Consider the following 27,220-nt stretch of genomic DNA (forward strand, 5'->3'; position numbering starts at 1 on the left):
ACAATAATATTACATACTGTAATAATGCGTCAATGTGTAGGTTCAACCTGCTTCAATGTTGTAACTCAGTCTTACGCTCAAAAGTACCGTACAAGGTTGGACAGAGTTTATTTGAACTTTTGAGAGGAACATAACACATACACTTCTAGTGCATACATACATGGTATATGTTAAGAAAAGACGGTTGAGAAACATCGAGAGAAATGTTGAGTTCCAAAAGGAAACAAAAACATCCACACATGAATATTCAGCACCAATAGAGAAATCCTAGTGTATCTGTTGGACGGTTTCACTATGACATCTTTACTGTGGTTACTCTGTTACAAATGTTTTCTACAGTGGGGTCTCCCAACGTGGCCGTACTACTGAGGGGAGCAGTAACAGAATCGGTAAAAGACACTCTAGCAATAAATCTCCTTTTAATCTAGCACATCAGTACGTTTGTGAGCCATTTTCAGGGGTTATTCAGTCAATTTAAGTGTTTGAGTTTCGAAGCATTCACAGATGTTACAGATGTAAGACACAATACCAAATCATAATAAACCATGACTTGTTAAGAAGTAGTTTTTTCGGAGGTTAATCTCTTAAAGCCTACATCCATTCTCAAAATAATAAAAAATGTGTTCAGTTTAACACAGACATTTGTTTCGCAGTATCACTGGTGTTATGTGACTACGAAGTCAAAAAGGCAATCCCGGGCAATTACATAAATATGATGCGTCAGATTTCACTGAGAAATGTGACATGTACAAATGTACATGTGACACTGTAAACATGGCATTCGTGATTGGTTCACATTTATTGGAAATACATTTACTATGTTACTTGACCAAAAACAAAGAATCTAAGAATGAATAGCTATTGATAACACTCGGCAACACAACACTAGTCTACCGCACAGGGATACGCCACCGTTGCCACTCACCATGTCATGTAGGGGAAATCAAATGCTGAACTAATAGGAAAATCAACCAATACGAACATACACAGTCTCTGGCTAAAATCATAGCTGTGGCATTAAATAGATTTGATCAAACGTTTTTACTTGCTTTTTGAATCGTCCACGAGTCAACAGTCACGTGAAAGAAAAAAATAATTAAATATACACACTGAAAATACAAAAGCGATACTGAGGCTACAGTATACCGTAGAAGTATCTTTTTTTTCTTTTAATGTGTTATTTGATTACCACAACAGATGTACAGTTTAACAAATGGAGAGGCAGGGTAGTACTGTACATAAGTGCAATTCCAAAGATAAAAACACTGAGGTAAACACATAGTCATGTGCCCAAATAATTAAAAAAATGTGGCAAAATATATAATAATACATTGTCCCACATCCATTAGCTGCGATAGTGTAATGTTTGTTAAATTATCTGCCAAATTTATACATGTTTTAAAGGAATATTCCAGCGTTTTTACAACCTAATCAATCATCGGTAGGTGAACAGTGTACGAGCGAGTGATGATACAGTCAGCGTTTCACTGTATTGAGGAAACAACAGAGAAACGTTTCACAAAACAAACGTCTAAAGGCAGTTGGTGGAGCATCAGTAAAGGTTTATGCTAAACGTTTCTTTTTTGCTCTTTTCTCAGTACAGAGAAATGTGACAACATTCTTGTCCATGGAAATATCATAACAGCAAACTTGTGTGGTGGATAGAGATCAGGTTGAAAAAAACTCCTAAGTATCCCTTTAACTGTTGCAAATCACAGTGCACTGTTCTGAATATAGTGATGTAAAGTGAAGTAGACAGAATCACAGGAGAACTTGCTTGCACTTTTACCAAATGAACTATATGACACCAATACCAGATAAATCAATGCTAGTGTAATTCATCAATACCCACATCTCTCACACAGGATCTACAAACCACACAGATACCTTGTTTTGCATTTCTCCTCCAAAAATACAACACCCCCCCCCCACCTTTTTTTTTATTTTCTCCCCTTGAAATCATTAACATGGACATTTAATTATGCTAGTAACAAAGTGACAAAGGTTAAATAAATTTTGGTCGATGTGAAATTATCAGATAATATTATTAGGTGTTTAGTTTCCCCGTTTAGTTATTCAGCGGCTCCGAAAATAGCAGCAGCTGATGTTACCATATGCCACTGGATCTACCACCAGGAGGAGCCAGAATCCTTTGGGAAGATCTCTTTGGAAGGTCATCATCAATCTGGACACCTGGCAAAACACAAAGCTCCTGTAAGATGCATGAACGGGATGTGTTTCTGTGACGTACGGTTCACTAGCACGGTGTTGGTGAATCTGAATGCTCGGAGGGTGTTGTTTATTTTGCGATCGCAGCAGCTCTGACAGTAGTGCCGACTACAAGGAAAATCAATGGGCTTGTGGTAATATATTATTGTTTCTGTAGTAATAACTCATTCACAGGGACTTGCATGGTGGGCGTGCTACATAAGGCTAAGGCTAAATTCTTCATTCTAATATTCTGAGATACTGGATTTTTGATTTCCATGAGCCGTAAACTGTAATCATCGAGATTAAATGATGAATATAGAAATGAATATGAATGAGATGAATATAGAATATATGAAAGTCCTACTTTTTGAATTAAATTACATAAAAAAAATGAACTTTTCCACGATATTCCCATTTTTTGAGATGGGCCTGTAGTGTCCCCATCACTATACTGGGGCATTAGGAGCCACACACAGACCACATAGTGAGCACCCACTGCTGGCCTCAATAATACCACTTCCAGCAGCAACCTTACTATTCCCCAGGAGGTCTCCCAGCCAGGTACTAGCCAGGCTCAAGCCTGCTTAACTACAATGGGAAACCAGGGGAGAACTGCAGGGTGATATGTCTCTGGCCAGGCTATATACAAAGAATAAGGTACAATCGTTGATATGGTCAAGCTGATGTTTATTTAATAATTATAGAATGTCTATTTGTTTTTTGGGTAACAACAAAAAGCTATTTTTTTTTCTCTTCATTTTGTCTACATTTTAACTTCAAGAGAGAGAAAATAAGAGGCTGGTGAGGGAAAGACAGTTTATAACTGCTGTAAAGCAAGTCATAACAGTAACTACGAAGTTGTCTCATGGACATTCGAGAACATTAAATGTAACTATAAACAGTTAAAGAAGAATTTAATAGGGTTATAAGAGGAATAATACACTGCTGTTATTTAAGCAATATCGCACAAGCAAGAGTGCTGTTATACTGAATATCGACATGGCTGTGATTTGGCCACAGGCAGGAGCCCACAGGGTAAGCACAGCGGAAAATCACAGCCGTGTCGATGTAAACGTTTTCAGAAAATGTTGTTTTCAGATCTGTCCGGATTAATGTGGACGTAGCCGTAATATGTTACTTCTAACATTTAACTTTTGTTGAAAAAATTTGTAAATCTAAAAATTTTTTTTTCACTGAACCGCTTAAGCACGTCATGAAATGAACATCTAAGACAAAACTTGTATAAATAAATGAGGGTGAAAAAGACAAATGCACAGTACTGTATATGTAGAAATGTGTAGAAACGTGCTGTGAAAGCAGGCTGTAATACCGGATAAGCTGAAACTGGACTCATGCAGGTCTCTCATTCCTCCGTGACGAGTGCAGGGTCGTGGGGTCATGTCCCCAGATGAAGGGGCCGCCTCTTTCTTCCCTGTATTCTGCACTGCAGCCACCTCACCTGTGTAGGGAGCACGGTCCACTCCTTTCAGAGCCTGGCACTAAAGGGGGTAAAGGGAGCACACAAGTCTACCATGTTAATGCTCTGTTTACTTCCAGTAGCACACACACTTCCAGTAGCGCGTGCACACACACACACGCGCGGCTTGATAATTAGACAAACACAATTAAATCCTTTTATGACTGAATTAAACTTAGTTGGCCTTTTTTAAACCTTTTATTCTATATATTACTTAGCTTATATGATTTCATCATTTAACATTAATGTTGCAGCTCTTAAAAATGATTAGATGTGAATTAAGACACTTAATATTTATGGTGGTCCATCCTTTCAGTTTCTGTACCGCTTATCCTACACAGGGTCGTTGGGAGCCTGGAGTCTATCCCAGGGAACGGGGCACAAGGCGGGGGACAGCCCTGGATGGGGTGCCAACCCATTGCAGCGCACAATCTTACACACACTCACACACTACAGATAATTCTGGAAACTCAAGTCAGCCTACATCGCATGTTTTTTGACTGGGGGAGGAAACCGGAGTACACGGAGGAAACCCTTGGAGCACGGGGAAAACATGCAAACTCAAGGCGGAGGAAGGATCCGAACCCTCAACCCTGGAGGTGCGAGGCAAACGTGCTAACTACTAAAGCCATGAGAAGCCACCCGTATTTAAGGAGGTATGGTATGGATTGTAAAGGAAAAAAAACAATAAATAAAAACTTTAACATCTATTCTATTATTTATATTACTCACTTCTACTTCACACAATAAAGCATAGAGTCTTTCTGATTTTAAGGACAAGCAGATGATTCATGAAACAGGAGTTATGAACCCCAGTGAACTGAATGACGGCATACCTTGTCCCTCTGCACCATCTTCTTGTAGAGAAAGTCTGGGAAGGTTCGGAGCGGGTAGAACTTTCCGGAACCCTCAGCGCAGGTAAAGATGCCGTTTTCGTAGACAACGCGGCCACGGCTAATGGTGACCAATGGCACGCCGTGACAGCGCAGACCTTCATACAGATTCACATCTCCTCCCTGCCACTGCGTGGTCACAGAGATGGTTCTGCCCAAAGACAACAGACAGCACGAGTCATCACAGATCTTCATTTTATGGAACATAAAGTTGACAACAGACGCTCAGGAGGTGCTACCATTTTCAAATCTACATTCATCAAGCTAGCAATTGCTCAAAGTCTAGCAACTCTACCTTGGCCCGAATAGCTTGGTTAAGCTTGAGCTTGACCCGTTTGATCCAAACACTGATCTACAATCACTGAGCTGGCCCTTATTTCTTATACCTGGTTGCATCAGGGTCCCAGACCACCACATCAGCATCGGCTCCTGGGATGATCCTGCCTTTCCTGGGGTACAGGTTGTAGATCTTTGCAGCGTTAGAGCTTGTGACGGCAACAAACCGATTTTCATCCATCTTTCCTCCAACCTGGTAAGGAAAATATGTTTCTCTTTGATGGTTTTCTCTTTATTAGTCTTCTGTTTGATGCTATCAGTGTTTATGGGATGTTCTTGGGATGCCATAGCTCAAACTGAGCCATTTCAATATCTTCATGACTTGCACTTGCACCATAATCCATTTTAACAACATATACACCACACTAATGCCTTATTATTGACCACAAAACCACTACATAACTAGCAATGCTTTCAAGGGTTATTCGAAGGTTATATAAATATTACTGCTTACACAGCACTGCTGAAGTCTCGATTCTGATTGGTCAGAAGGTGTTTCTGACTATAAGGTGAATCACAGATATACTGATACACTCATTCCAATATTCAAACACATTATCTTGTCTGTAGTAACTGCTAGTTTACTGGGATTTGTGTAGCGGATGCTCATAATTTATGCCTATGCATAACAAAGAAGAGCATGTCATCGTTGCTATGGTGAAGCTTTTTTGTTAGAAAGTTTATTCAACATTTTACAGAAAGAGACTCCAGGGTCTGTGCTATGTATCAGAGGTAAAGCTGTTCCTTTAAGTTCTTCTATCACCCTACTGCTTAGTGGTTTATCCTGGTTTACACGAGCTGCATGTTTTTTGTCTTATTAACTTCAAGACAGAGAAAAAAAAGAAAGGTTGGTGATAACATAAACGATAACAGGATCTTGTTTCACAGACTTTTCACAACATTAACTATAAATGGATAAAATGGACGATCTGCTATTTTTAATGAATAACAATTGTAAATATGATGCACAAAGCCTTGTCACGTTTTATCCCTTACTTAATGCAGTAATAAAAATGGTGTGCATTACAAATTCTTATTCCTTTAGGTTAATCGAGTCAAACCTACCACTCCTTTCTCCCAGATGACACTCATGCGGTCCTGCACACCGGGCACTCCATGAGGGATCTTAGTGAAGTCGTCTTTGCCCATGGCCTTCTGCTTGGTGGTGAAGGGCCGGTGGTCTGATGTCACCACATTCAGAGTGTCACTACAGCAGCAGAAACAGATGTGTGTCACATTCTGAAGTTAGGTCCTACGTACAGGTTGAAGCGGAAGCATTTCTGTGTGTATGTTTCTACAACTTGATTGGAGTCCACCTGTGGTAAATTCAGTTGACTGGACATGATTTGGAAAGGCACACACCTGTCTATATAAGGTCCCACAGTTAATAATGCATGTCAGAGCACAAACCAAGCCATGAAGTCCAAGGAATTGTCTGTAGACCTCCAAGACAGGATTGTATCGAGGCACAGATCTGGGGAAGGGTACAGAAACATTTCTGCAGCATTGAAGGTCCCAATGAACACAGTGGCCTCCATCATCCGTCAATGGAAGAAGTTTGGAACCACCAGGACTCTTCCTAGAGCTGGCCGTCCGGCCAAACTGAGCAATCAGGGGAGAAGGGCCTTAGTCAGGGAGGTGACCAAAAACCCGATGGTCACTCTGACAGAGCTCCAGCGTGTCTCTGTGGAGAGAGGAGAACCTTCCAGAAGAACAACCATCTCTGCAGAACTCCATCAATCAGGTTTGTATGGTAGAGTTGCCAGATGGAAGCCATTCCTCAGTAAAAGGCACATGACAGCCTGCCTGGAGTTTGCCAAAAGGCCCCTGAAGGACTCTCAGACCATGATGAAACAAAGATTGAACTCTTTGGCCTGAATGGCAAGCATCATGTCTGGAGGAAACCAGGCACCACTCATCACCTGGCCAATACCATCTCTACAGTGAAGCATGGTGGTGGCAGCATCATGCTGTGGGGATGTTTTTCAGCGGCAGGAACTGGGAGACTAGTCAGGATCGAGGGAAAGATGAATGCAGCAATGTACAGAGACATCCTTGATGAAAACCTGCTCCAGAGCGCTCTGGACCTCAGACTGAGGCGAAGGTTCATCTTCCAACAGGACAACGAACCTAAGCACACAGCCAAGATAACAAAGGAGTGGCTACAGGACAACTCTGTGAATGTCCTTGAGTGGCCCAGCCAGAGCCCAGAACGTCTCTGGAGAGATCTGAAAATGGCTGTGCACCGACGCTCCCCATCCAACCTGATGGAGTTGGAGAGGTCCTGCAAAGAAGAATGGGAGAAACTGCCCAAAAATAGGTGTGCCAAGCTTGTAGCATCATTCTCAAAAAGACTTGAGGCTGTAACTGGTGCCAAAGGTGCTTCAACAAAGTATTGAGCAAAGGCTGTGAATACTTATGTACATGTGCTTTTTTATTTTTTATTTTTAATAAATTTGCAAAGATATCAAACAAACTTCTTTCACGTTGTCATTATGGGGTATTGTTTGTAGAATTTTGAGGAAAATAATGAATTTAATCCATTTTGAAATAAGGCTGTAACATAACAAAATGTGGAAAAAGTGAAGCACTGTGAATACTTTCCGGATGCACTGTAGTCACAGTCTGAGATTATGTACAGCATGAGATGAAACCTACCTTCCCAGCAGGCTGAGCAGGAAGTTGGGTGTGTTGGGGTCCAGCCTCAAGGGAGGCACAGTGACATAGGCAGCAGCATGGACCCAGTCCTGGTGGTAGTACTGCAGCCCGTTTATAACAGCATGGGCAGTGGTGGTCTCCCCATGCACCACTTTACCTACATACACACCAACATTAGCTAGCTTAGCATAGTGAATGTTGACAATGTGATGTATAACAGCTAGTGTTCAAGGAAGCCTCAAGGGACAAACACTGCACAAGGTGTAATTGGATACAGACAAAGCTGTGCCCTTACCGTGCATCTTCCCCGAGGCCAGAACATCTCCTGCTGACATACTGGCTACATTAACCAGGTATATAGGACAGTGAGCCTGAAGAGAATGATAATATTGGAAAAACAAAAATAACCTATCATCATCTTTGAAGGTAATATTTCATAATATCAATTCTAGTTCACAATGATTTCCTCTATCATGACTGTAGGTGCGTCTCAATCAGGTCGTGAATCAATATATTGTGTACAAGAGTTTGGTCACTGGTAAAGACCCTGGCTCACACATTGGGACACTGATGACTCAATTTCCAGCGACATGACTACATACTCACGTTGTAAAACGCCACCGGCGGCATTTGTCAACAACAGGCAAGACTGATATCTTTCTGTAATATAAATTTCTTAGCTTAATCACACTCGATTCTGTCATTTGGATTTTTTCAAATCATTAAACGCTTAAAAGTCATTAGTCATAAATAAAATGTCAAATAAAGTCAAAAATTTGCCAGAGCCTATCATCCTGCAGTTTTTGCATTGAACCTAAGCAGGGTTGAGCCTGGCCAGTACCTGGATGGAAGACCTCCTGGGGAAAACTAAGGTTGCTGCTGGAAGTGGTATTAGTAAGAACAGCAGGGGGTGCTCACCATGTGGTCTGTGTGTGTCCTAATGCCCCAGTGTAGTGACGGGGATACTATACTGTAAAAACAGCACCGTCTTTCAGCTGAAACATTAAACGGAGGTCCTGACTGTCTGTGGTCATTAAAAATCCCAGGACACTTCTTGCAAAGAGTAGGTGTATAACCCCTTGTCCTGCTGAAATTCCCCCATTGGCCCTGATCTATCATGGCCCCCTAATCCCCTAATAATCCCCATCCCTGAATTGGGTACATCACTCTCCTCTCCTGTGGTGGGCATCCTGGCGCACTATGGCTGCCGTCGCATCAGCCAGGTGGATGCTACACACTAGCTGTGGTTGAGGAGATCTGCCCCCCCATACTATGTACAGTGTTTTGAATATCTAGAAAAGTGCTATATAAATGTAACTGTAAATAAGATTTAGAGCTACAACAACGATAACAAGCCACTTCCATTTACAGACGAAGTTTGCTGAGAGTTCGTCTGGCTTTTTTCTTTTTTTTTTTCGAGCTGAGAGACTTAAAAAAACATGACGTCATTTCCAGTGAGGGAACACAATGAGCATCAATGCTCCCTGGTTTTTGCGGTGCATTAAGGGATTTTTTAGGGAGCCAACGTTCCAGTGAACTGGAAAGAATTTGCAACAGCCCTTAAAATGGCCGCCTCCCTGATCAGTGCCCTGACTACTGAATTAGAGCGAGCTGATTGAGACGCACAGTGTTTTACTGTGATTCTAAACAAGTCCTAACACCAAGATGCTACTACTTGTAAGGTATTGGGACCCATATTTAAAATTCTACTTCCTTATGTTCTGGACTGCCAGGGCTGTTTCCTTCAGAACTAGTGGAGTGTTTCTGTGACTATGTCATGCTCATTATGTTTCTCTTCCTTGTCTTGCTGAGCAAGACGTGAAGGATGCTGAATATATCACACTAATCCTTTGTTTTTTGATAATAAGCTTAATCACCTAAACATGGATGTTTAGTCGATGATCTGCATCATCACACACCTTGGGTGATGCTATTTCTATTATTTGACTTATTACTATTCTCATCATGTGTCATGGCAGACGCATGGCCTAGTCTTGTGCAGCAGTGTGTGGCATTTCAGAAATTCATCATCTATCGTGGGGTACTTTCACCCAGACTGCACTTTCCACAATATACCAATTTCATTCACAAGAGCTCATGCACTTTCAAGAGCACACTGAAGTGGAAATCTGATAAAAGGGCACTAGTACTAGACCTCACTAATGGTACTGGGTAATGAAGCTGCGTGAAGCCTGAATATAAAAGAACAGATGCATTGGTTTGCAAAGCTTGTGATGTAACCTCCTCTCCACCATGTTTATCTCTACACCAACTCTATTCACCTGTAATATCACCAAGGATGCACCAGTATAGAGTACGGGGCTGTCTTTTTAAAAAAAAAATGTATTCTACACATTTCCCAGAACATACCAATCTCATTTATATTTAATGTGGACACAAGACATTTAAGTGCACACAGATCCCTGAGGAGCTACCTTTGAAAGATTTAAAAGTCTGAGTCTGCACTCCATTATCCACGCCACAATGTGTTTTGAACATTACCTGAAAAACCTTTACGTGCACCTCGACCAAGATAGTCCATATAAAACAGCAGTCAACTGCTTTACTACTGACATTTCCAAATCTACAAATGCTTTTATTTTAATCAAAAATAGTCCCAGTGACCAGTCATTGTAGCATCACCCCTAGTGACACACACAAAAAAAAAATCCTGAAAACCCTAGATTTTAATGGAAATAAATGTAATTAAATTGAGTTTCAATTAAATCCATACCTTAAGAGAGAGTTCTAGAAAAGGTACAACATTATTTACCAACAAGATATTAATCTGCATTAGTATTATAGAAATAGACAATAGTGCATCAGTTTCCTAATCAAATGACCTTTCCTACAGTATATTATACTGTAGATAGTATTTAAGTAGTGATCTTATATTAGCCTTAATATGGCTGATAATGCTAAGCTGCCTTGGGCCCAAAAAGCAAAAGGTGCATGCATTTTATTTGTAGATGTAGATGATCTGAAATGAAGGACTGCAAACATGAAAAACAATTATTTTCATACTTCAAGCAGAATAAAATCCTAATCCAGCACTGTAAAAAAAAAAAAAAAAAAAAAAAAAACCATTGATAAGTTGCAACTGATATAAATGTTTGCACATGCACTGTATTCACTGGGAAGTGCTGGAAAATTTAATGTAGAAAAAAGGCTCCAGGTTTACAGTGAACTGGAGCCGATTTTAAAAATAGCCCAATTGCCTGGCAACACTGAACAAGTTGTTGGCACTGTTTGAAGCAGGACAGTAGAGGAAACAGTGTCCTAAATGTTCTCATTACGACTTAAGATATTTGTAAAGGGATGGGGTTAGTGCTTGTATCTCTTCTTACTGCTTCATTTGTATGAAATTGAACAAAATCCAACCACATCACACTTGGTTTTTCTTTAATGAAACTTATCAGCTTGTCACGAGACCAGTCGAGTGCAAATGGGTCTAATTAACTTTAGGACAAGAGGAAAGTCAATTTGATCAAACTACAATAAAAAGTACACGATAAAGCATGTGACATTAACATTACTCACTCTGTTGGCGATGGTGATCGCTCGGTGCACTGCCTCTGCCTCCAGCTGTAACCAGATTACCCACAGTCAGTAAGACATTTGAACATCACTGCTGTAACCTAATGAGCTACACATGCAGAACCCTACATCCACACCAACAAGCGACAAGTCGGTCGTGTCACGTCTAGTGTGTCCACTGTGGGTGTGTAGTGACCGCTAGCTTTGTTACTTGTGGCCTAGTGATCCGATGGGAAACTGCATTAGCTGTATATAGCTTCTAAAAGTTCAACTAATTAAACACTAATTAAATAATACAATAATAAGTGTAAAAACTGCCTGTTTGATTTACATGTTGCATGCTAGGTTTTGTACTTATTAGCAGATTAGAAAAACAAGCGAACAGTATTAGCTACTTGAGGTCATAAGGTTACATATGCCTTGCAAAATGTTAACAATAATAAAAAAAAATATAATAATAATAATAATAATAATAAGAGATCATAAAAACTGCATTTTGTTTTTTTATTTAGTTCTGCCCTGAATAAGATATTTCACATAACAGATGTTTACATCTAGTCCACAAGACACAATAATAACTGAATTTACACAAATGAACCAGTTCAAAAGTTTACATACGCTTGATTCTTAATACTGTGTGTCGTTACCTGGATGATCAACGACAGTTTTTATGTTTTGTGATAGTTGTTCATGAGTCCCTTGTTTGTTCTGAGCAGTTAAACTGCCCACTGTTCATCAGAAAAATCCTCCAGGTCCTGCACATTCTTTACTTTTCCAGCATCTTCTGTATATTTGACCCCTTTCCAACAGTGGCTATATGATGTAGAGATCCATCTTTTCACACTGAGGACAACTGAGGAACTCGTACACAACATTCACTGACGCTCAAGAAGGTAACACACTAAATTAAGGGGATGTAAACTTTTGAACTTTTGCACCAACAATCCCTGTTACCTCCTTCCAAGCTATAATGTCTCTACGCACATTGAGCGGTCGTATATGACACGAAAAAATAAAACCATACAGTGAGGGAAAGAAGTATTTGATCCCCTGCTGATTTTGTACGTTTTCCCACTGACAAAGAAATGATCAGTCTATAATTTTAATAGTAGGTTTATTTGAACAGTGAGAGACAGAATAACAACAAGAAAATCCATAAAAACACATGTCAATAATGTTATAAATTGATTTGTATTTTATTGAGGGAAATAAGTATTTGACCCCCTCTCAATCAGAAAGATTTCTGGCTCCCAGGTATCTTTTATACAGGTAACGAGCTGAGATTAGGAGCACACTCTTAAAGGGAGTGCTCCTAATCTCAGCTTGTTACCTGTATAAAAGACACCTGTCCACAGAAGCAATCAATCAATCAGATTCCAAACTCACCACCATGGCCAAGACCAAAGAGCTCTCCAAGGATGTCAGGAACAAGATTGTAGACCTACACAAGTCTGGAATGGGCTACAAGACCATTGCCAAGCAGCTTGGTGAGAAGGTGACAACAGTTGGTGCGATTATTCGCAAATGGAAGAAACACAAAAGAACTGTCAGTCTCCCTCGGCCTGGGGCTCCATGCAAGATCTCACCTCGTGGAGTTGCAATGATCATGAGAACAGTGAGGAATCAGCCCAGAACTACACGGGAGGATCTTGTCAATGATCTCAAGGCAGCTGGGACCATAGTCACCAAGAAAACAATTGGTAACACACTACGCCGTGAAGGACTGAAATCCTGCAGCGCCCGCAAGGTCCCCCTGCTCAAGAAAGCACATATACATGCCCGTCTGAAGTTTGCCAATGAACATCTGAATGATTCAGAGGACAACTGGGTGAAAGTGTTGTGGTCAGATGAGACCAAAATGGAGCTCTTTGGCATCAACTCAACTCGCCGTGTTTGGAGGAGGAGGAATGCTGCCTATGACCCCAAGAACACCATCCCCACCGTCAAACATGGAGGTGGAAACATTATGCTTTGGGGATGTTTTTCTGCTAAGGGGACAGGACAACTTCACCGCATCAAAGGGACGATGGACGGGGCCATGTACTCTCAAATCTTGGGTGAGAACCTCCTTCCCTCAGCCAGGGCATTGAAAATGGGTCGTGGATGGGCATGTTCCAGCATGACAATGAACAAAAAACACACAGCCAAGGCAACAAAGGAGTTGCTCAAGAAGAAGCACATTAAGGTCCTGGAGTGGCCTAGCCAGTCTCCAGACCTTAATCCCATAGAAAATCTGTGGAGGGAGCTGAAGGTTTGAGTTGCCAAACGTCAGCCTCGAAACCTTAATGACTTGGAGAAGATCTGCAAAGAGGAGTGGGACAAAATCCCTCCTGAGATGTGTGCAAACCTGGTGGCCAACTACAAGAAACGTCTGACCTCTGTGATTGCCAACAAGGGTTTTGCCACCAAGTACTAAGTCATGTTTTGCAGAGGGGTCAAATACATATTTCCCTCATTAAAATGCAAATCAATTTATAACATTTTTGACATGTGTTTTTCTGGATTTTTTTTGTTGTTATTCTGTCTCTCACTGTTCAAATAAATCTACCATTAAAATTATACACTGATCATTTCTTTGTCAGTGGGCAAACGTACAAAATCAGCAGGGGATCAAATACTTTTTTCCCCTCACTGTAGTTGTGGTTTTTTTCCATTTTTGAACATCAAACAGTAAAATGGGAACTAAATTCCCAGGGTAGTCGGGGATAGAAGTAATGTTGGACCACCGCACCATAGGATTGGTCCAAGGAATTATTCAAGCTAATTGGTTGGATTTTTTTTTTTTGCTTTATGGTGATACCGAATTTGCATAGAATTTAGAAAATCTCAGTTGAAATATCACACTGTTGCTACGTCGCTAAAATCACAGCTCTGTGTCACGCATGTACATGGAAAATAAATGGTCGCCTGCCGCTCGCTCACGTGAATAAGTAATCAGTATATCAATCAGAGTTCAAATACTTTTACATAAAACTGGGATTCAACCAATCCGAAGTCACACCTCTTCAGGCCTGCTGATCTCAATGCCTTCTGGTCCACTGATGCCCAGATCCAACGCTTCTTTGGCACCCTTGCAAGAAAGCCAACAAAGTCTGTGAAGTTACCAGGACAGGTGAAAATAACACGAGAATGTTGTAATGAGACCGATAATACACTTTCCCAACCTCGGCCACCAGCTCCCCGTTCTCAGCATGTACACGGCCTACGGCTCCGATGTCCTTACAGTGCTGCAGGGCCTGGAACAGCTCGCTGTCCCTCAGCATGTACACGTCCTTGTAAGCCATGTACATCTGGAAGGAGTTCACTCCTTTTTCTCTCACCAGTGTCTCCATCTGAGCCCTCACCTGGTTATAATTAGTTATCAAATGCATTACTGATATAATGATATTGTTGGTTAAAACACGTAAATCACAATTTCCACAATAAGCTCTCTAGTAGAGTGTGCTTATATATGTTAAAAACATGTCTATTATATGGTCGAATACTGCCAATGGTTTTCATACAGTAAAACCAAAAACTTTTCAAATACACAGTTTAAAATGAAGACACTACTGCAGGATGGTGATGTCACAGTATGTAATGACTACGGAGTTGATCTGTCTGTGTGTATGTCAGAGAAAATGCGTACCTTGGGACTCCACCAAGTCACAGCAACATGAAGAGCATAGTCACAGCAGGTCTTGGCGTCAGCGTGAGATCGACACTTTTCATAGGCATCCAGCAAGGATTCGTTCTTCTCGGGCAACACATGACCCAACACCATTGTCGTGCCTCCAGCCAGAGCAGCCTGGAAATGAAAACGTATTGGCCTTTATTAATCAAAGTCAAATCTGATCGTACACGATCTCCCCGTGTCTGTGTGGGTTTCCTCCGGGTTCTCCGGCTTCCTCCTACTGATGTAAGTACAGTAAATGAATCAATATCATCTTTATGATCAAACTCACATCTTTTTGGAATGTGTGTAGATTTGAGTGTAATATTTTCACAACCTAAAAAAAAAACCTTGCTTTACAGTTTAACGCCCGAAATCAATGTCATTCATTCATCATTTATTTGGAGAACCTGGAAGAAAACCGTACAAACATCAGGAGATCGTGCAAAAGACAGCAACCTGAGCTTGGGATCAAACCAGGGATGCTGGCATTTTCTGATTTACCAACTGCATTTCAATCTCCACCCATCTTGTTGTTGTATGACAAGCTTCATGAACCAGACAGGGTTATTCACGTCATTAAGGGCATCTGAATCTACGCTTGACTCTACACAACTGTAATAAATAAGGGACACGTTTTATACGATATACACAGTAGATCTGATTTTCACACTAAAAGGTCATTTTTAAAACATGATTACAATTATGCAAATGACAGCAACCATTAACTGAGGCAGCAACAACGACAAGAACTCACGGCACTGATGAATACATTATAAACCCAATTCCTTTTAGCCCCATTATTGAGCAAAACACTTGCTTTTTGTGACAGTGGGAGAAAACTGGAGACGCCAGAGGAAACCCACGTGAGGAGAACATGCCCCACATAGACAGCCAAGCTCAGAATCGAACCCAAAACCCTGGACCCTATGTATCATCCTATCACCCTACAATAAAGGTCAAGTATGGCAATACTTGAGTATTAGTAAAAGTAAAGAGAAGGTGAAGTGAAAAATGTGTTGCGACATATAGTCATTATAATACAACAAAAATACAATTTCACACTACAAAATCACTCGGATACTGCTCCCAAAACACTGCGAGTACATTCAGAACAGCTCTGGGGACGGCCCCTAAATGCAAAAGCAGGTTAATTGTCCAGAGGAAAGTGCATGCAGAATTTTAAGGCTAGTTCTGTGCCTTTTTTAAAGATTACCGGAAAAACTAATATGGCTATAGTACTGCACTGATTTCAATTTGTGGCTTGACCCAGAGTGTGGATGTGGCACAGGACAGAGGCCTGTACCACAGTGAACAGTCTGATTGGCCAACACTTTTCACTTCTCTTTTGCATAAAGTTGAGAGCTAGATATTTTTCAGCTTGAAACTTTGTTCTCACTTTCATTGCCTGCTTTAAGCCGCTATCAGTCCCTCAATCTTCTTCACAAAAAAAACAACAACAGAGAGGCAATATTTACATGTGCAGTATCTCACAAAAGTGAGTAACCCCCTCACAGTTTTTGTAAATATTTGATTATATCTTTTCATGTGACAACACTGAAGATATGACACTTTGCTACAATGTAAAGTAGTGAGTGTACAGCTTGTGTAACAGTGTAAATTTGCTGTCCCCTCAAAATAACTCAACACACAGCCATTAATGTCTAAACCACTGGCAACAAAAGTGAGTACACCCCTAAGTGAAAATGTCCAAATTGGGCCCAATTAGCTATTTTCCCTCCCCGGTGTCACGTGACTTGTTAGTGTTACAAGGTCTCAGGTGTGAATGGGGAGCAGGTGTGTTAAATTTGGTGTCATCGCTCTCACACTCCCTCATACTGGTCACTGGAAGTTCAACATGGCACCTCATGGCAAAGAACATGGCTGAAAAACAAAGAACTCTCTGAAAAAAGAACATAAAGATGGCCTAGGCTATAAGAAGATTGCCAAGGCCCTGACACTGAGCTGCAGCACGGTGGCCAAGACCATACAGCGGTTTAACAGGACAGGTTCCACTCAGAACAGGCCTCACCATGGTCGACCAAAGAAGTTGAGTGAACGTGCTCAGCGTCATATCCAGAGAATGTGTTTGGGAAATAGACGTATGAGTGCTGCCAGCATTGCTGCAGAGGTTGAAGGGGTGGGGGGTCAGCCTGTCAGTGCTCAGACCATACGCCGCACACTGCATCAAATTGGTCTGCATGGCTGTCGTCCCAGAATGAAGTCTCTTCTAAAGATGATGCACAAGAAAGCCCGCAAACAGTTTGCTGAAGACAAGCAGACTAAGGGCATGGATTACTAGAACCATGTCCTGTGGTCTGATGAGCCCAAGATAAACTTATTTGGTTCAGATGGTGTGTGTGGCGGCAACCAGGTGAGGAGTACAAAGACAAGTGTGTCTTGCCTACAGTCAAGCATTGTGGTGGGAGTGTCATGGTCTAGGGTGCATGAGTGCTGCTGGCACTGGGGAGTGAAGGTGATGGACTGGCCAAGCATGTCTCCAGACCTAAACCCTATTGAGCATCAGTGGGGCATCCTCAAACGGAAGGTGGAGGAGCACAAGGTCTCTAACATCCACCAGCTCCGTGATGTCATCATGGAGGAGTGGAAGAGGACTCCAGTGGCAACCTGTGAAGCTCTGGTGAACTCCATGACCAAGAGGGTTAAGGCAGTGCTGGAAAATAATGGTGGCCACACAAAATATTGACACTTTGGGCCCAATTTGGACATTTTCACTTAGGGGTGTACTCACTTTTGTTGCCAGTAGTTTAGACATTAATGGCTGTGTGTTGAGTTATTTTGAGGGGACAGCAAATTTACACTGTTACACAAGCTGTACACTCACTACTTTACATTGTAGCAAAGTGTCATTTCTTCAGTGTTGTCACATGAAAAGATTTAATCAAATATTTACAAAAATGTGAGGGGTGTACTCACTTTTGTGAGATACTGTATGTATACCTGTTACATGGACCTCAAATGGCATTTTGGCCCTACAGTGCAATACATACACTCACCAGTTGCTTTACTATGAACATCTGTTCACCTGCTCCTTCGTTCAATTAGCCAATCCAATCATGTTGCAGCAACACGATGCATAAAGTCTTCGGTAAATGTTCACATCAAATACGAGAATATCAAACAGTAACTCGCCAAAACTGGACAGTTGAAGATGTTGAAAAACCATCACCTGGTCTTTTTCCAATCTTCAGCTGTACAGTTTCAGTTAACTTATGCCTGTTGTTGCCGCGGATTCCTGTTCGTGGCTGACAGGAGTGGAACTCGATGTGGTGTTCTGCTGTTGTAACCCATCCACCTCAAGACTCAATGTGTTGTGTGTTCTCTGACGTTCTTCTGCTCACCACACTTTTAAATAGTGGTTATCTGATTTACCGTAGACTTCCTGTCAGCTCAAGCCAGTCTGGCCATTCTCCTCTGACTTTTCTCATCACAAGGCGTTTCTGTCCACAGAACTGCGGCTTACTGGATGTTTTTGTTTAAGGAGACCATTTTTATTTTACAACTCAGATATACACATATACAGTGTACCAAAGCTGTTACTTATAGTCTAATTAACACTTAAATCAGTAAAAAAAAAAAAAGTCAAATGTTTATTTGTTCAATCAGCTGCGTAGTGGTTAGGACGTTTGCGTAACACCTCCGGGGTTGGGGGTGCGAGTCCCGGCTCTGCCCTCTGTGCGTGGAGCTTGCATGTTCTCCCCGTGCTTTAAGGGGTTTTCTCCGGGTACTCCAGTTTCCTCCCCCTTTCCCTTTCCAAGGACATGTGTTGTAGGCTGATTGGCATTTCCAAATTGTCCATAGTGTGTGAATGTGTGTGGAATTTGTTGGCACCCCCCGCCCTAGGATAGGCTCCAGGTTCCCCCGTGACCCTGTGTAGGATAAGCGGTATGGAAAACGGATAGATAGATGGTATTGGTGCTGTTCAGTAAAGCAAAAAGTCAAGCAAAGAGCTTCACACATGGGTCAGGCTAGTTATTTAAAAGTGGAGTCATCAGTTACTTCTTGTATATGATGTGCGAGTATTCGAAAAAGAAATGGCTAAAAATACTAAAAATCACGAATGAACATCGCAAGTGTCTTCTTACTCATCTTACATCTTACAGTGATTAATAAACCATACAGTAGTGACTGCACTATTTTCTGAATCCATGCTCGGTTTATTAGCGTGAACAGTAATGGTATGAAAAATAAGACAAACGAGCTTTGCCATAATTCTTTGTTGCGTGAGGGTCTTCTTCCGTCTGTCAGTTGGCACAGGGGAATGGACTAGTGTCCTCTGAAAGGGGCGTGGAATTGAGCACCATTGTCTCTCTGTACAATGGTGCGAGTGAAAGGCTTTTGCGGCAGTCTTTGCAGCAGCTCCCGCTGTATCTATGGTAACAGAATCTGATCTGCATTTGTGTCTGTGCTTGGCCAAGATCATGGCAGTAATGTGGACTGGGTGGGGGGATTACCACTTGCGTCGCCAGTGTCTAACAAGCACAATTCAGATAACAACTGATTCATTTGTCATCTTAAACATGACAGTGTTCTCAGACGTAATTGTGTGTGTGTGAGAGTGTGTGTGTGTGTGTGTGTGTGTGTGTGTGTGCATTTGGATGTGTGTGAATCATCTGTACTCTCGCCTTTCAGTGCTTGATAACCAACCCATGGGATTAGGTTGAACGGGGCAGCCTGCTATGATGTCACACCGAGGAGCTGCAGGCATACCACCACAAATGTGACTTCAAATAGAACCAAGATGTTATTAAAAAAAGGGGAGAAAAAAAAACTGAATGCATTGAATACATTACAGAGTAAAACCCAGACTCTGGTCCTTTTTAAAAATATTTTTCAATCAATAAAATACATTTCATGCCTTTCGTTTTTTCAAGCGTCAGCTTCTTGCTATAATCCTCCCAGTAATTTGAGAGCTACAGCCACACCACGCCACTCAGGAATAAAAGCTCACTGGGCTTTTAGAGGAGAAAGACCCAGCAGATGGTGTGCTCCCTGGTGTGAAGGCCAAAAAAAATCCATCCACGTATTACTTTGGCCCCAGACATCTACGGATTCATCCGCCAAGACGTCGGATACAGTTTCACAACACAGGCAGTGGTGAGAAATCTGGTTCAATGAACGCAAAGTGAAATAACTGCTTTCCTACTAGGCTAAGGAGAGAGTTTAATAGCAGGCCTGGAACAAAGCAATAACGGTGCATGCCTAGGAATTGAAGATACTTGTACAGGGTGTACAAGCAAGTTATAACAACTTTAATATAAATACAATTGTTATAAACATGAAACTTAACAATAACGTATATAATAATATAATTATAATAATCATCATATCCAGACTTTCATTCCTTACTATCATAACTATATACATATCTGTCACTGCACTAATAGTAGTTATTAAATAATGTGATGTTTAATAGAGTTTATATTCATATGACATTCCTTATCTTTAATTATTCCAGTCAGAAGGTGTTGATTCATTTTCTAGAAGAACAGCTCTGACAGTATTCCTGAGTGTATGTTAAATGACAGGTTTATAATAACGTGCTCTTTCTTGTAGGGTGGACGAGCTTAATAATGCACAGATCAAAGATAAGATTAAAGACATTAGGATTGTTAATATGGTGAAGTATTCTGTAGGTTTATTTAACATTTATGGAAGGAGTCTCCAGTGTCAGTACTTCGTAACAGTCTGTTTTGCGTCACATGAGTGTTCAGGAGAGAGGATGGTTCATGTTCCGGTTTCTCAGTAACATGACAAGGCTGGGTTACGGTTTGTTTTTTGTTTGGATTTGTTTTTGCTTCGTTTTTTATTATTATTCACGTAAAGAAAAATAGAGAGAGACTAGTGAGGGAATGCCTGTTTACAGCTGCTATAACCTATGTGATGATAAGATTCACTAGCTTGTCTTGCAGGCATTCCACAACATTAAGTGTAACTATAAATGGTTAAAAAGGATGAAGTGTTGTTCATTAATAAAGAGAAAACTGTACACTGTAATCGTTGGTAAATCATCGTGGAATGATGTTTCTGTAAAGCTGCTTTGAGACAATGTCCATTGTTAAAAGTGCTACACAAATAAAACTGAATTGAATTGAATGTGATGTTAGTGCAAAATAATTCCTGCTTTGTGTTGGGCTGCATCACACCACCCTGGTGTTGACCATTTTACTAAACTGGCACTACCCACAGTGTTTTATTCCCCAATTGAACATTTTGACATAAACGCAACACACTGTACCTTGGTGCCACTGTAGAAGTCGTCAGCAGTGGTGGCATTCATGAAGCTCTCCTGCAGGTGAACGCTGGTGTCGATGCCCCCCGGAAGCACCAGCTTGCCTGTGGCATCTATCACCTTGGCACCACCTGGGATCATCAGCTCTTTGCCCACCTGCTGAATGATGCCATTCTCAATGTACACGTCCGCCTCTTGGGTAAAGTCATCATTCACCACTTTGCCTCCCTTTATAAGGATGCGCAACGTCGCTGGACCAGCAGACATGATTCCACCTGTGAGAGAGTGGAAGAGACCAAGTATGTTTATAAATGGATTAAAAAAAAAAAAAAAAGTGGGGACATAGTGGCTTAGTGGTTAACATGTTTGCCTTGCACCTCCAGAGTTAGGGGTTTGAATCCCACCTCTGTCCTGCATGCATGGAGTTGCATGTTCTCCCCATGCTTTGGGGGTTTCCTCCGGGTATTCCAGTTAGCTCCCCCAGTCCAACGACATACACTGCAGTTGATTGGAATTTCCAAATTATCCATCAGTCCCTCCAGGACTCGTGATCTCAGAAATTAATATAAAATCGAGGAAACTCCATTATATTCGTCGGAACTTGCGATTTTTCAAAATTGCCGCAGATTTTCCACGGATTTGGGCCAAGACAGGTCACATGACATCATCACAAAGCACATTCAGCAAAAGTCCTCAGCGTGCGTCATTTAAAGATCTAATTTAGCAACAAACTCACTGCGAAAGACCGTGCCAAACAATTCTGTGCACTTACAATTTTGTAGATTTAAGTAGTTTTCCACAAAAAAGCTCCGCAAACTACATCGCAAATTTTGAAAAAAGCTCCAGTCAAATCAAGCTTTTTTGGCCGAAACGATCACAAAAACAAAATACATAAAATCCTGCATAGACTGCTCCGTATTGTATAGCACTATCCGGACAGGACTAGTTTTCTAGGGGGACGTTAGAGAAATCTGTGTTTCACAGACGTACTTTGCGATTTTAATCCAGTTCGAATCTGCCGAGTCTTGTTTTTCCTCACACAGCCTCTGTAAAAATTCTAGAGCAAATTACCTACTGTTTTTCGTCTAACTCGGTGATCCTCTGAGAAACGTACTCCTGTCCGAATGCGAATGTATGTGATTGCCGATAATATTTTTTCACAACGCTTTTCCTTGTGCGTTTTGGCCAACGTGAACTACCGTAGAAGCTCTTCCTAATGCACTCGTTTTCTGCTTTCTGTTCAGATCAGTATGCATGTAGATGTTTTTGCTACACGGCGAAGAAATAAAAAAAAATTATTCAATCAAAAAGAAGAGCCAAATCACGTAAACTGTTAAGACTGGCCACTGTAATATCAGTGTCAGGTGATTACTCAACTTAATTCTGCACTCACTTATATAATGTTTTAATTATACAAGTAATCACATCTTTATTTCAGTGGGTTTGTTATAAGCAGACAGTTCCATAAAATCACGTGAAGTTTTTAGTACGTTTTTTAACAACTAATTTGAATAAACGAAAATGAAAACAATAAATGAAGAAATTTGTACTTTTGAAATTTAAAAGTACTTATGCAGTACGCGATGTTAAAGTACCCGAAGGTACGCGATGCACGCATCCAGAGCCATGTGATCTTCTGCGACGCCCAGATGAACAAAATACACACTCCCGCCTCTGTAATAAACACGGGGATGTTAGTCCCACCCGAATCGGTACATGGAATCCCAGACGTCAGGGGATAAGAACTGTAACTCATACTTCGTTTAGAAAGCTAGTCCTGTCCGAATAGTGCTTATTTATGTGTGTGATTGCGCCCTGTGATGGGTTGAAACGCCGTCCAGGGTCTCCCCCACCTTGTGGCCTGAGTTTCCTGTGATAGCCTTCAGGCTCCCCACCAGCCTGAGAAGGATAAGCGGTATGGAAAATGGACGGATCAGAATGTTTGTGCTTTTGAAACTGATTCTTGCCAGTTTATCTTACGATATGTACCCAATGAGCAAAAGAACTCTAACGACCGTGTAAAATACTTGTAGAAAAGTCAAGAACAAAGTTCACTGAATACTAATAATAGGTTTGGGAGTCAGTTTTCCAAATTCCAGCATTCCTGTGCAGTGAGGCTTGCCTTAGAATAATAAAAGACTCTAGGACTACATAAAATATAAAAGCCAGGTTTTAAGTCCACAGAGTATAATCTCAGTTTGGAGTGGACTTGAATCACAGCTATAATAATAATAAATAAAAAATCTAATTACTGCGATAGCCACTGACTTGGCCAAGCACTTCAGCAAATCGATAGCGTATCATATAAGCGTGAATATAAATCTGCCGAATTACTACATCTAATGCTCCCATACTGCTAATAATGATAAGCTGATAATAAACAAATCCCATCTCCTGGCAGCGTCGGCCCTTATTAATAAATGGTGATGCAGAGAGTCAGGGCGGTTCTGACCCACATAGTAAAGTGTCAAGTGCAGAGGCGTGGCAAAGAAGACAAACGGAGGAGCTTTTGATTCCATTCGGTTGTGTAAGCCTGGTGCACGCAGGGTGAAGTCATGGAAAGAGGGTACAGTGTAAAACATACACCCCACCCCACCCCCACCGCACCTCCCCCCAGCAACCCTCTCTGAGCCCCTGATTGGGTGGGGTGGAAGGTAGCCCGAGGGAGCGGGTGTGGAAATGGGTGTGTCCTCGCGCCTCTGTCTGAACTATATTAAGCAAACAGCAGCAGTACGGTACACATGCTACAGTACGTCCGTGTCCTCTCCGAAGACCTCAGAGACAAATTAGTCACACATTTGTTCCTCGCTACGACTCATGCAGCACGCAGGCAGATTTTTGCCATGACCCATTTCTCTATTCCGTACAATACAGAAGGAGTTCTCATCAACACATATGCACTTCATGAGCACCTCACAGCTAGTGGTTTATAGGTTTATAGTGCCGGCCTTCACTAAGTGCAACAATGTGGAAGACAAAATGATTAGACGGATTACACATCAGACTGTGTAATGATCTTGGATGTAATGCTTCTTGACTGATGCATTTCAATCTTAATTGATGTTTTGTTTGCATTAAAAATGTTCCATTTCCATGATGTGGCAAAGATTTTTTTTTTTCCTCCAGATGGCAGGGAGAAATGTGAATGAGCTCTGTGCAGTGTGTGTGTGTGTGTGTGTGTGTGTGTGTGAGGCTGCATTCCACATGGGTGTTATGGAACCCATCTCTCACACACAAAGAGGGTGGCCAAGCCCTTCCATTATCAGAGACATGGATGTCAGGATGCTTAACACACACATCCTGCTAAACCAATGAATCTGGATTGTAAAACAACTGTCAGTTAAAACAAGGCGTCCATTTTTATGAGTGATCATTCTGTAAGAGTAGATCAGGACGGCCATATCGACTGTAGCTTCATCAATCATGTTTATAGCTCTGCGGCCGGCTGCTCCTTCCCTGAGCTAAAACTAAACATTTCCGTCCAAACATTTATGATTAACATGTACAACACATCGAGAGTCTAAACCCTGTCACAGCCGGATAGAGGGCGGATCTCCGGGATGGAGACGGATGTGAGTGTAGAAATGAACCAAGCCCAGATGGCAGCCTTTAAGCAGAAAACAGCCTCGAGCCGTGGAACTGTCACTCAGCGCTACCGAGGCAACGCCTTCCAAAACAGCTCCAGAATTCACTGTAAATGTAGGAGCTAAACGTAAACAGTATACAACTTACCTCCTTTGTTATATTCCCAAAAAAGCAGTGTTTTAGTGGTGTGTGACGAGAACGCTGGCTGACACCCGCTGGCAGATGCTCCGGCCGCTCCAGCTTGGAAAACCTTACGTCCGCAGCATCCGCAGAGCGCGAGCCGCTAGCTGACCAATCACAAAGCAGACGTGCGAAGATGGCTGTACCAGCGGCCAATCAAAAAGCAGACTGGGAGTGTCCTGTCACTCTGGGTATGTACCATTGTGTGATTTCAAAGGGGGGATGGGTGTTTCAAGAAGCGCGTTAATAGAGCTACTGTTCGGGTTAGCTTTAGCTATAACAACAAGTAAAAAAAAAAAATTTTTTTTAAAAATTAAAGAACATGACATCATTAAAATATTAAGGTTGATTTGTTACAGAAATGGCTGATATAAGAATCAAATAGGACACTGAAAGATGAAGAACCCAGAAATGAATGTCTCAAAAAGCAGAACAAGAGCTAACGTTGAATTGACACCTGTAGTTACCTCAGCAGCTTGAATCATTTATCTGCATTAATATTTATACAAACCCATATTCAGACGTCACTCCAATTTAATTTTCCGTGCATTTAATAAAAACTGTCCACTTATTTCCAGTGAACACCCTGTTGAAAAGAGGTGGAAAACAGTAGAAACCCTCATACGATTTTTAATGGTTTTATTTGGAATTGTATTGGTTTTAATGGAAACTGCACTGGTCACTGTGGGTATCTACTATGAATTTGTTACCTTTTATTGGTGGCATGTTATGTCTAGTGGATAGCATTAATTACCAATAATGGTAATAGTAATGGTTTGCAATGGTATTTGTAGTGGAAACCATTAGAATGTATGTGATGGTTTCTACTGTTTGTTTTCCAGCAGGGTAATTATAGAGTGAATATAAATTTAACACACAAAAAAAACAATATGTAAAGAGTAAAACACTACCACCCCAAAGTTGATTATTCTCATAATCTACAACACAAACCTGAAGTTCTATTCCTCTTATACCGAAGAGATTTGCCAACGATTACAATTTAGAATGCATTCATGAAAGATATGTCATGCTTTTTAACCATTTATAGTTACATTTTATGTTGTGGAACGTCAGCAAGACTAATTAGTTCCTGTAATCACTGACGTTATATGTAGCAGTCACTCCTTCACCAGTCTCGCTGTTTCTTATCTCTTAACAAAAGGAAGCAACTTGCCATGTTAACAAGAAATGCAAAGTGCTCTGTTCCGAAGACTCTCCTGTGACGGAAAACATAGACTGTTACAAAGCGCTGACATAAGAGACACCTTTCATAAATGCTATATAAAACCTCCTTACAGAAAGCTTTACTATATTAACAATTAAAAAAAAAATTACTTGTTAAATAATTACATGTTTTTGTAATCCATTTATTATTAGTCTTTATAGTAATTAGTTTGTAGTTGTTGGTATTGAAACAATAATGTATTAAAACAAACATTAATATAAATCTGTGATTTGCCTTGCAGCCAGAACTACTGTCAGTGCTGCTAACCAATCTGAATTCAACAGGACTAGGTTATTTAATGTACGTTTAATTCATACATTTATATTTTAAAACTCAATCATTTTATTTAACTGGTAAATGGTCTGTACTTATATGGTGCTTTTTTAACCTTAGCAGTTCTACAAAGCGCTTTACACTGTGTCTCATTCACCCATTCACACACAAACTCACACACCAATGGTAGCAAAGGCAAGGCGCTAGCTTGCCATCGGGAGAAACAGGGTTCAGTGTCTTGCCCAAGGACATTTCGGTATGTGGAGTCATGTGGGCTGGGAATCAAACCGCCAACCATACGATTAGTGGACAACCCGCACAACCACCTGATCACAGCTGCCCCTAACACCATAATACTATTTAGAGGTATCAATATTTTTGCCACATATAATTTTGAGAAAAAAATAGTGTTATTTAAAGCAGTCCATGTGAAAATGTTTGTTAAAAGGTAAGATGTTTCTCAATTTTTTGAGTGGGAAATAATTATTAGTAATCAATTCATACAATAATTTTTGCCCATTCTCTTAAAAGGTGCCAATAATTTTAAGAGTTGACAATAGTAAATCATTCAAGACATGTTTTATGTGCAATTTCTTTTCCCCTGTGGCTTTGCAATAAGGAAAGAACGCTAAATTGCAATAGAGCTTGTGGCCACCACACAATATACAAAATGTATACTAAAATCATCACACTTGCCTCAACCATGTTGGTTGGTGGTCTCAAATGAAACTTATTTTTTCTCTTTTGAAATAGTTTATGTAGAAAAGGTACTCTGATTTAAGCAGCCAAGTCAAATACTCAAGTTAAAGTTGGAGCCAAACATGTCTCTGCAACAGTTGAGGTACGTGGAAAATTTGTGTAAATTTGAGTTTCCTCCAAACCATTTCTCCAAATATAAGCTCTTAGAAGGTCTGAGGTTTTGAAAAGCCAACCAGTTAAA

General features: G+C 41.0%; 1 protein-coding gene across 1 annotated transcript; it reads right to left on the bottom strand.

Annotated features, from left to right (window-relative positions):
• Window positions 1–84: 84 nt before the first annotated feature.
• On the bottom strand, window positions 85–24,856 carry dpysl5a (dihydropyrimidinase like 5a). The gene is made up of 13 exons (XM_053633384.1): window positions 24,750–24,856; window positions 21,024–21,292; window positions 14,741–14,899; window positions 14,277–14,456; window positions 14,114–14,182; window positions 11,116–11,160; window positions 7,871–7,946; window positions 7,576–7,732; window positions 5,983–6,124; window positions 4,968–5,110; window positions 4,525–4,732; window positions 3,542–3,710; window positions 85–2,193 (listed from the first exon to the last, which is right to left on the bottom strand). The coding sequence occupies exons 2-13, from the start codon at window positions 21,282–21,284 to the stop codon at window positions 2,108–2,110; spliced, it is 1,695 nt and encodes a 564-aa protein (XP_053489359.1). The 5' UTR covers window positions 21,285–21,292; window positions 24,750–24,856; the 3' UTR covers window positions 85–2,107.
• Window positions 24,857–27,220: the final 2,364 nt, after the last annotated feature.

Source organism: Ictalurus furcatus, chromosome 9 (assembly GCF_023375685.1).
Source record: "Ictalurus furcatus strain D&B chromosome 9, Billie_1.0, whole genome shotgun sequence".
Taxonomy (NCBI): domain Eukaryota; kingdom Metazoa; phylum Chordata; class Actinopteri; order Siluriformes; family Ictaluridae; genus Ictalurus; species Ictalurus furcatus.

Bases quoted from the DNA above. Each gene is read 5' to 3' on its own strand.
- dpysl5a (XM_053633384.1), bottom strand. From the start codon at position 21,284: ATGTCTGCTGGTCCAGCGACGTTGCGCATCCTTATAAAGGGAGGCAAA. The intron at 4,733-4,967 runs GTATAAGAAATA...GTCTTTGGGCAG, and splicing joins TGGGACCCTGATGCAACCAG to AACCATCTCTGTGACCACGC. The intron at 2,194-3,541 runs GTATTACAGCCT...GTGTTTTGCCAG, and splicing joins GTCCAGTTTCAGCTTATCCG to GTGTCCAGATTGATGATGAC.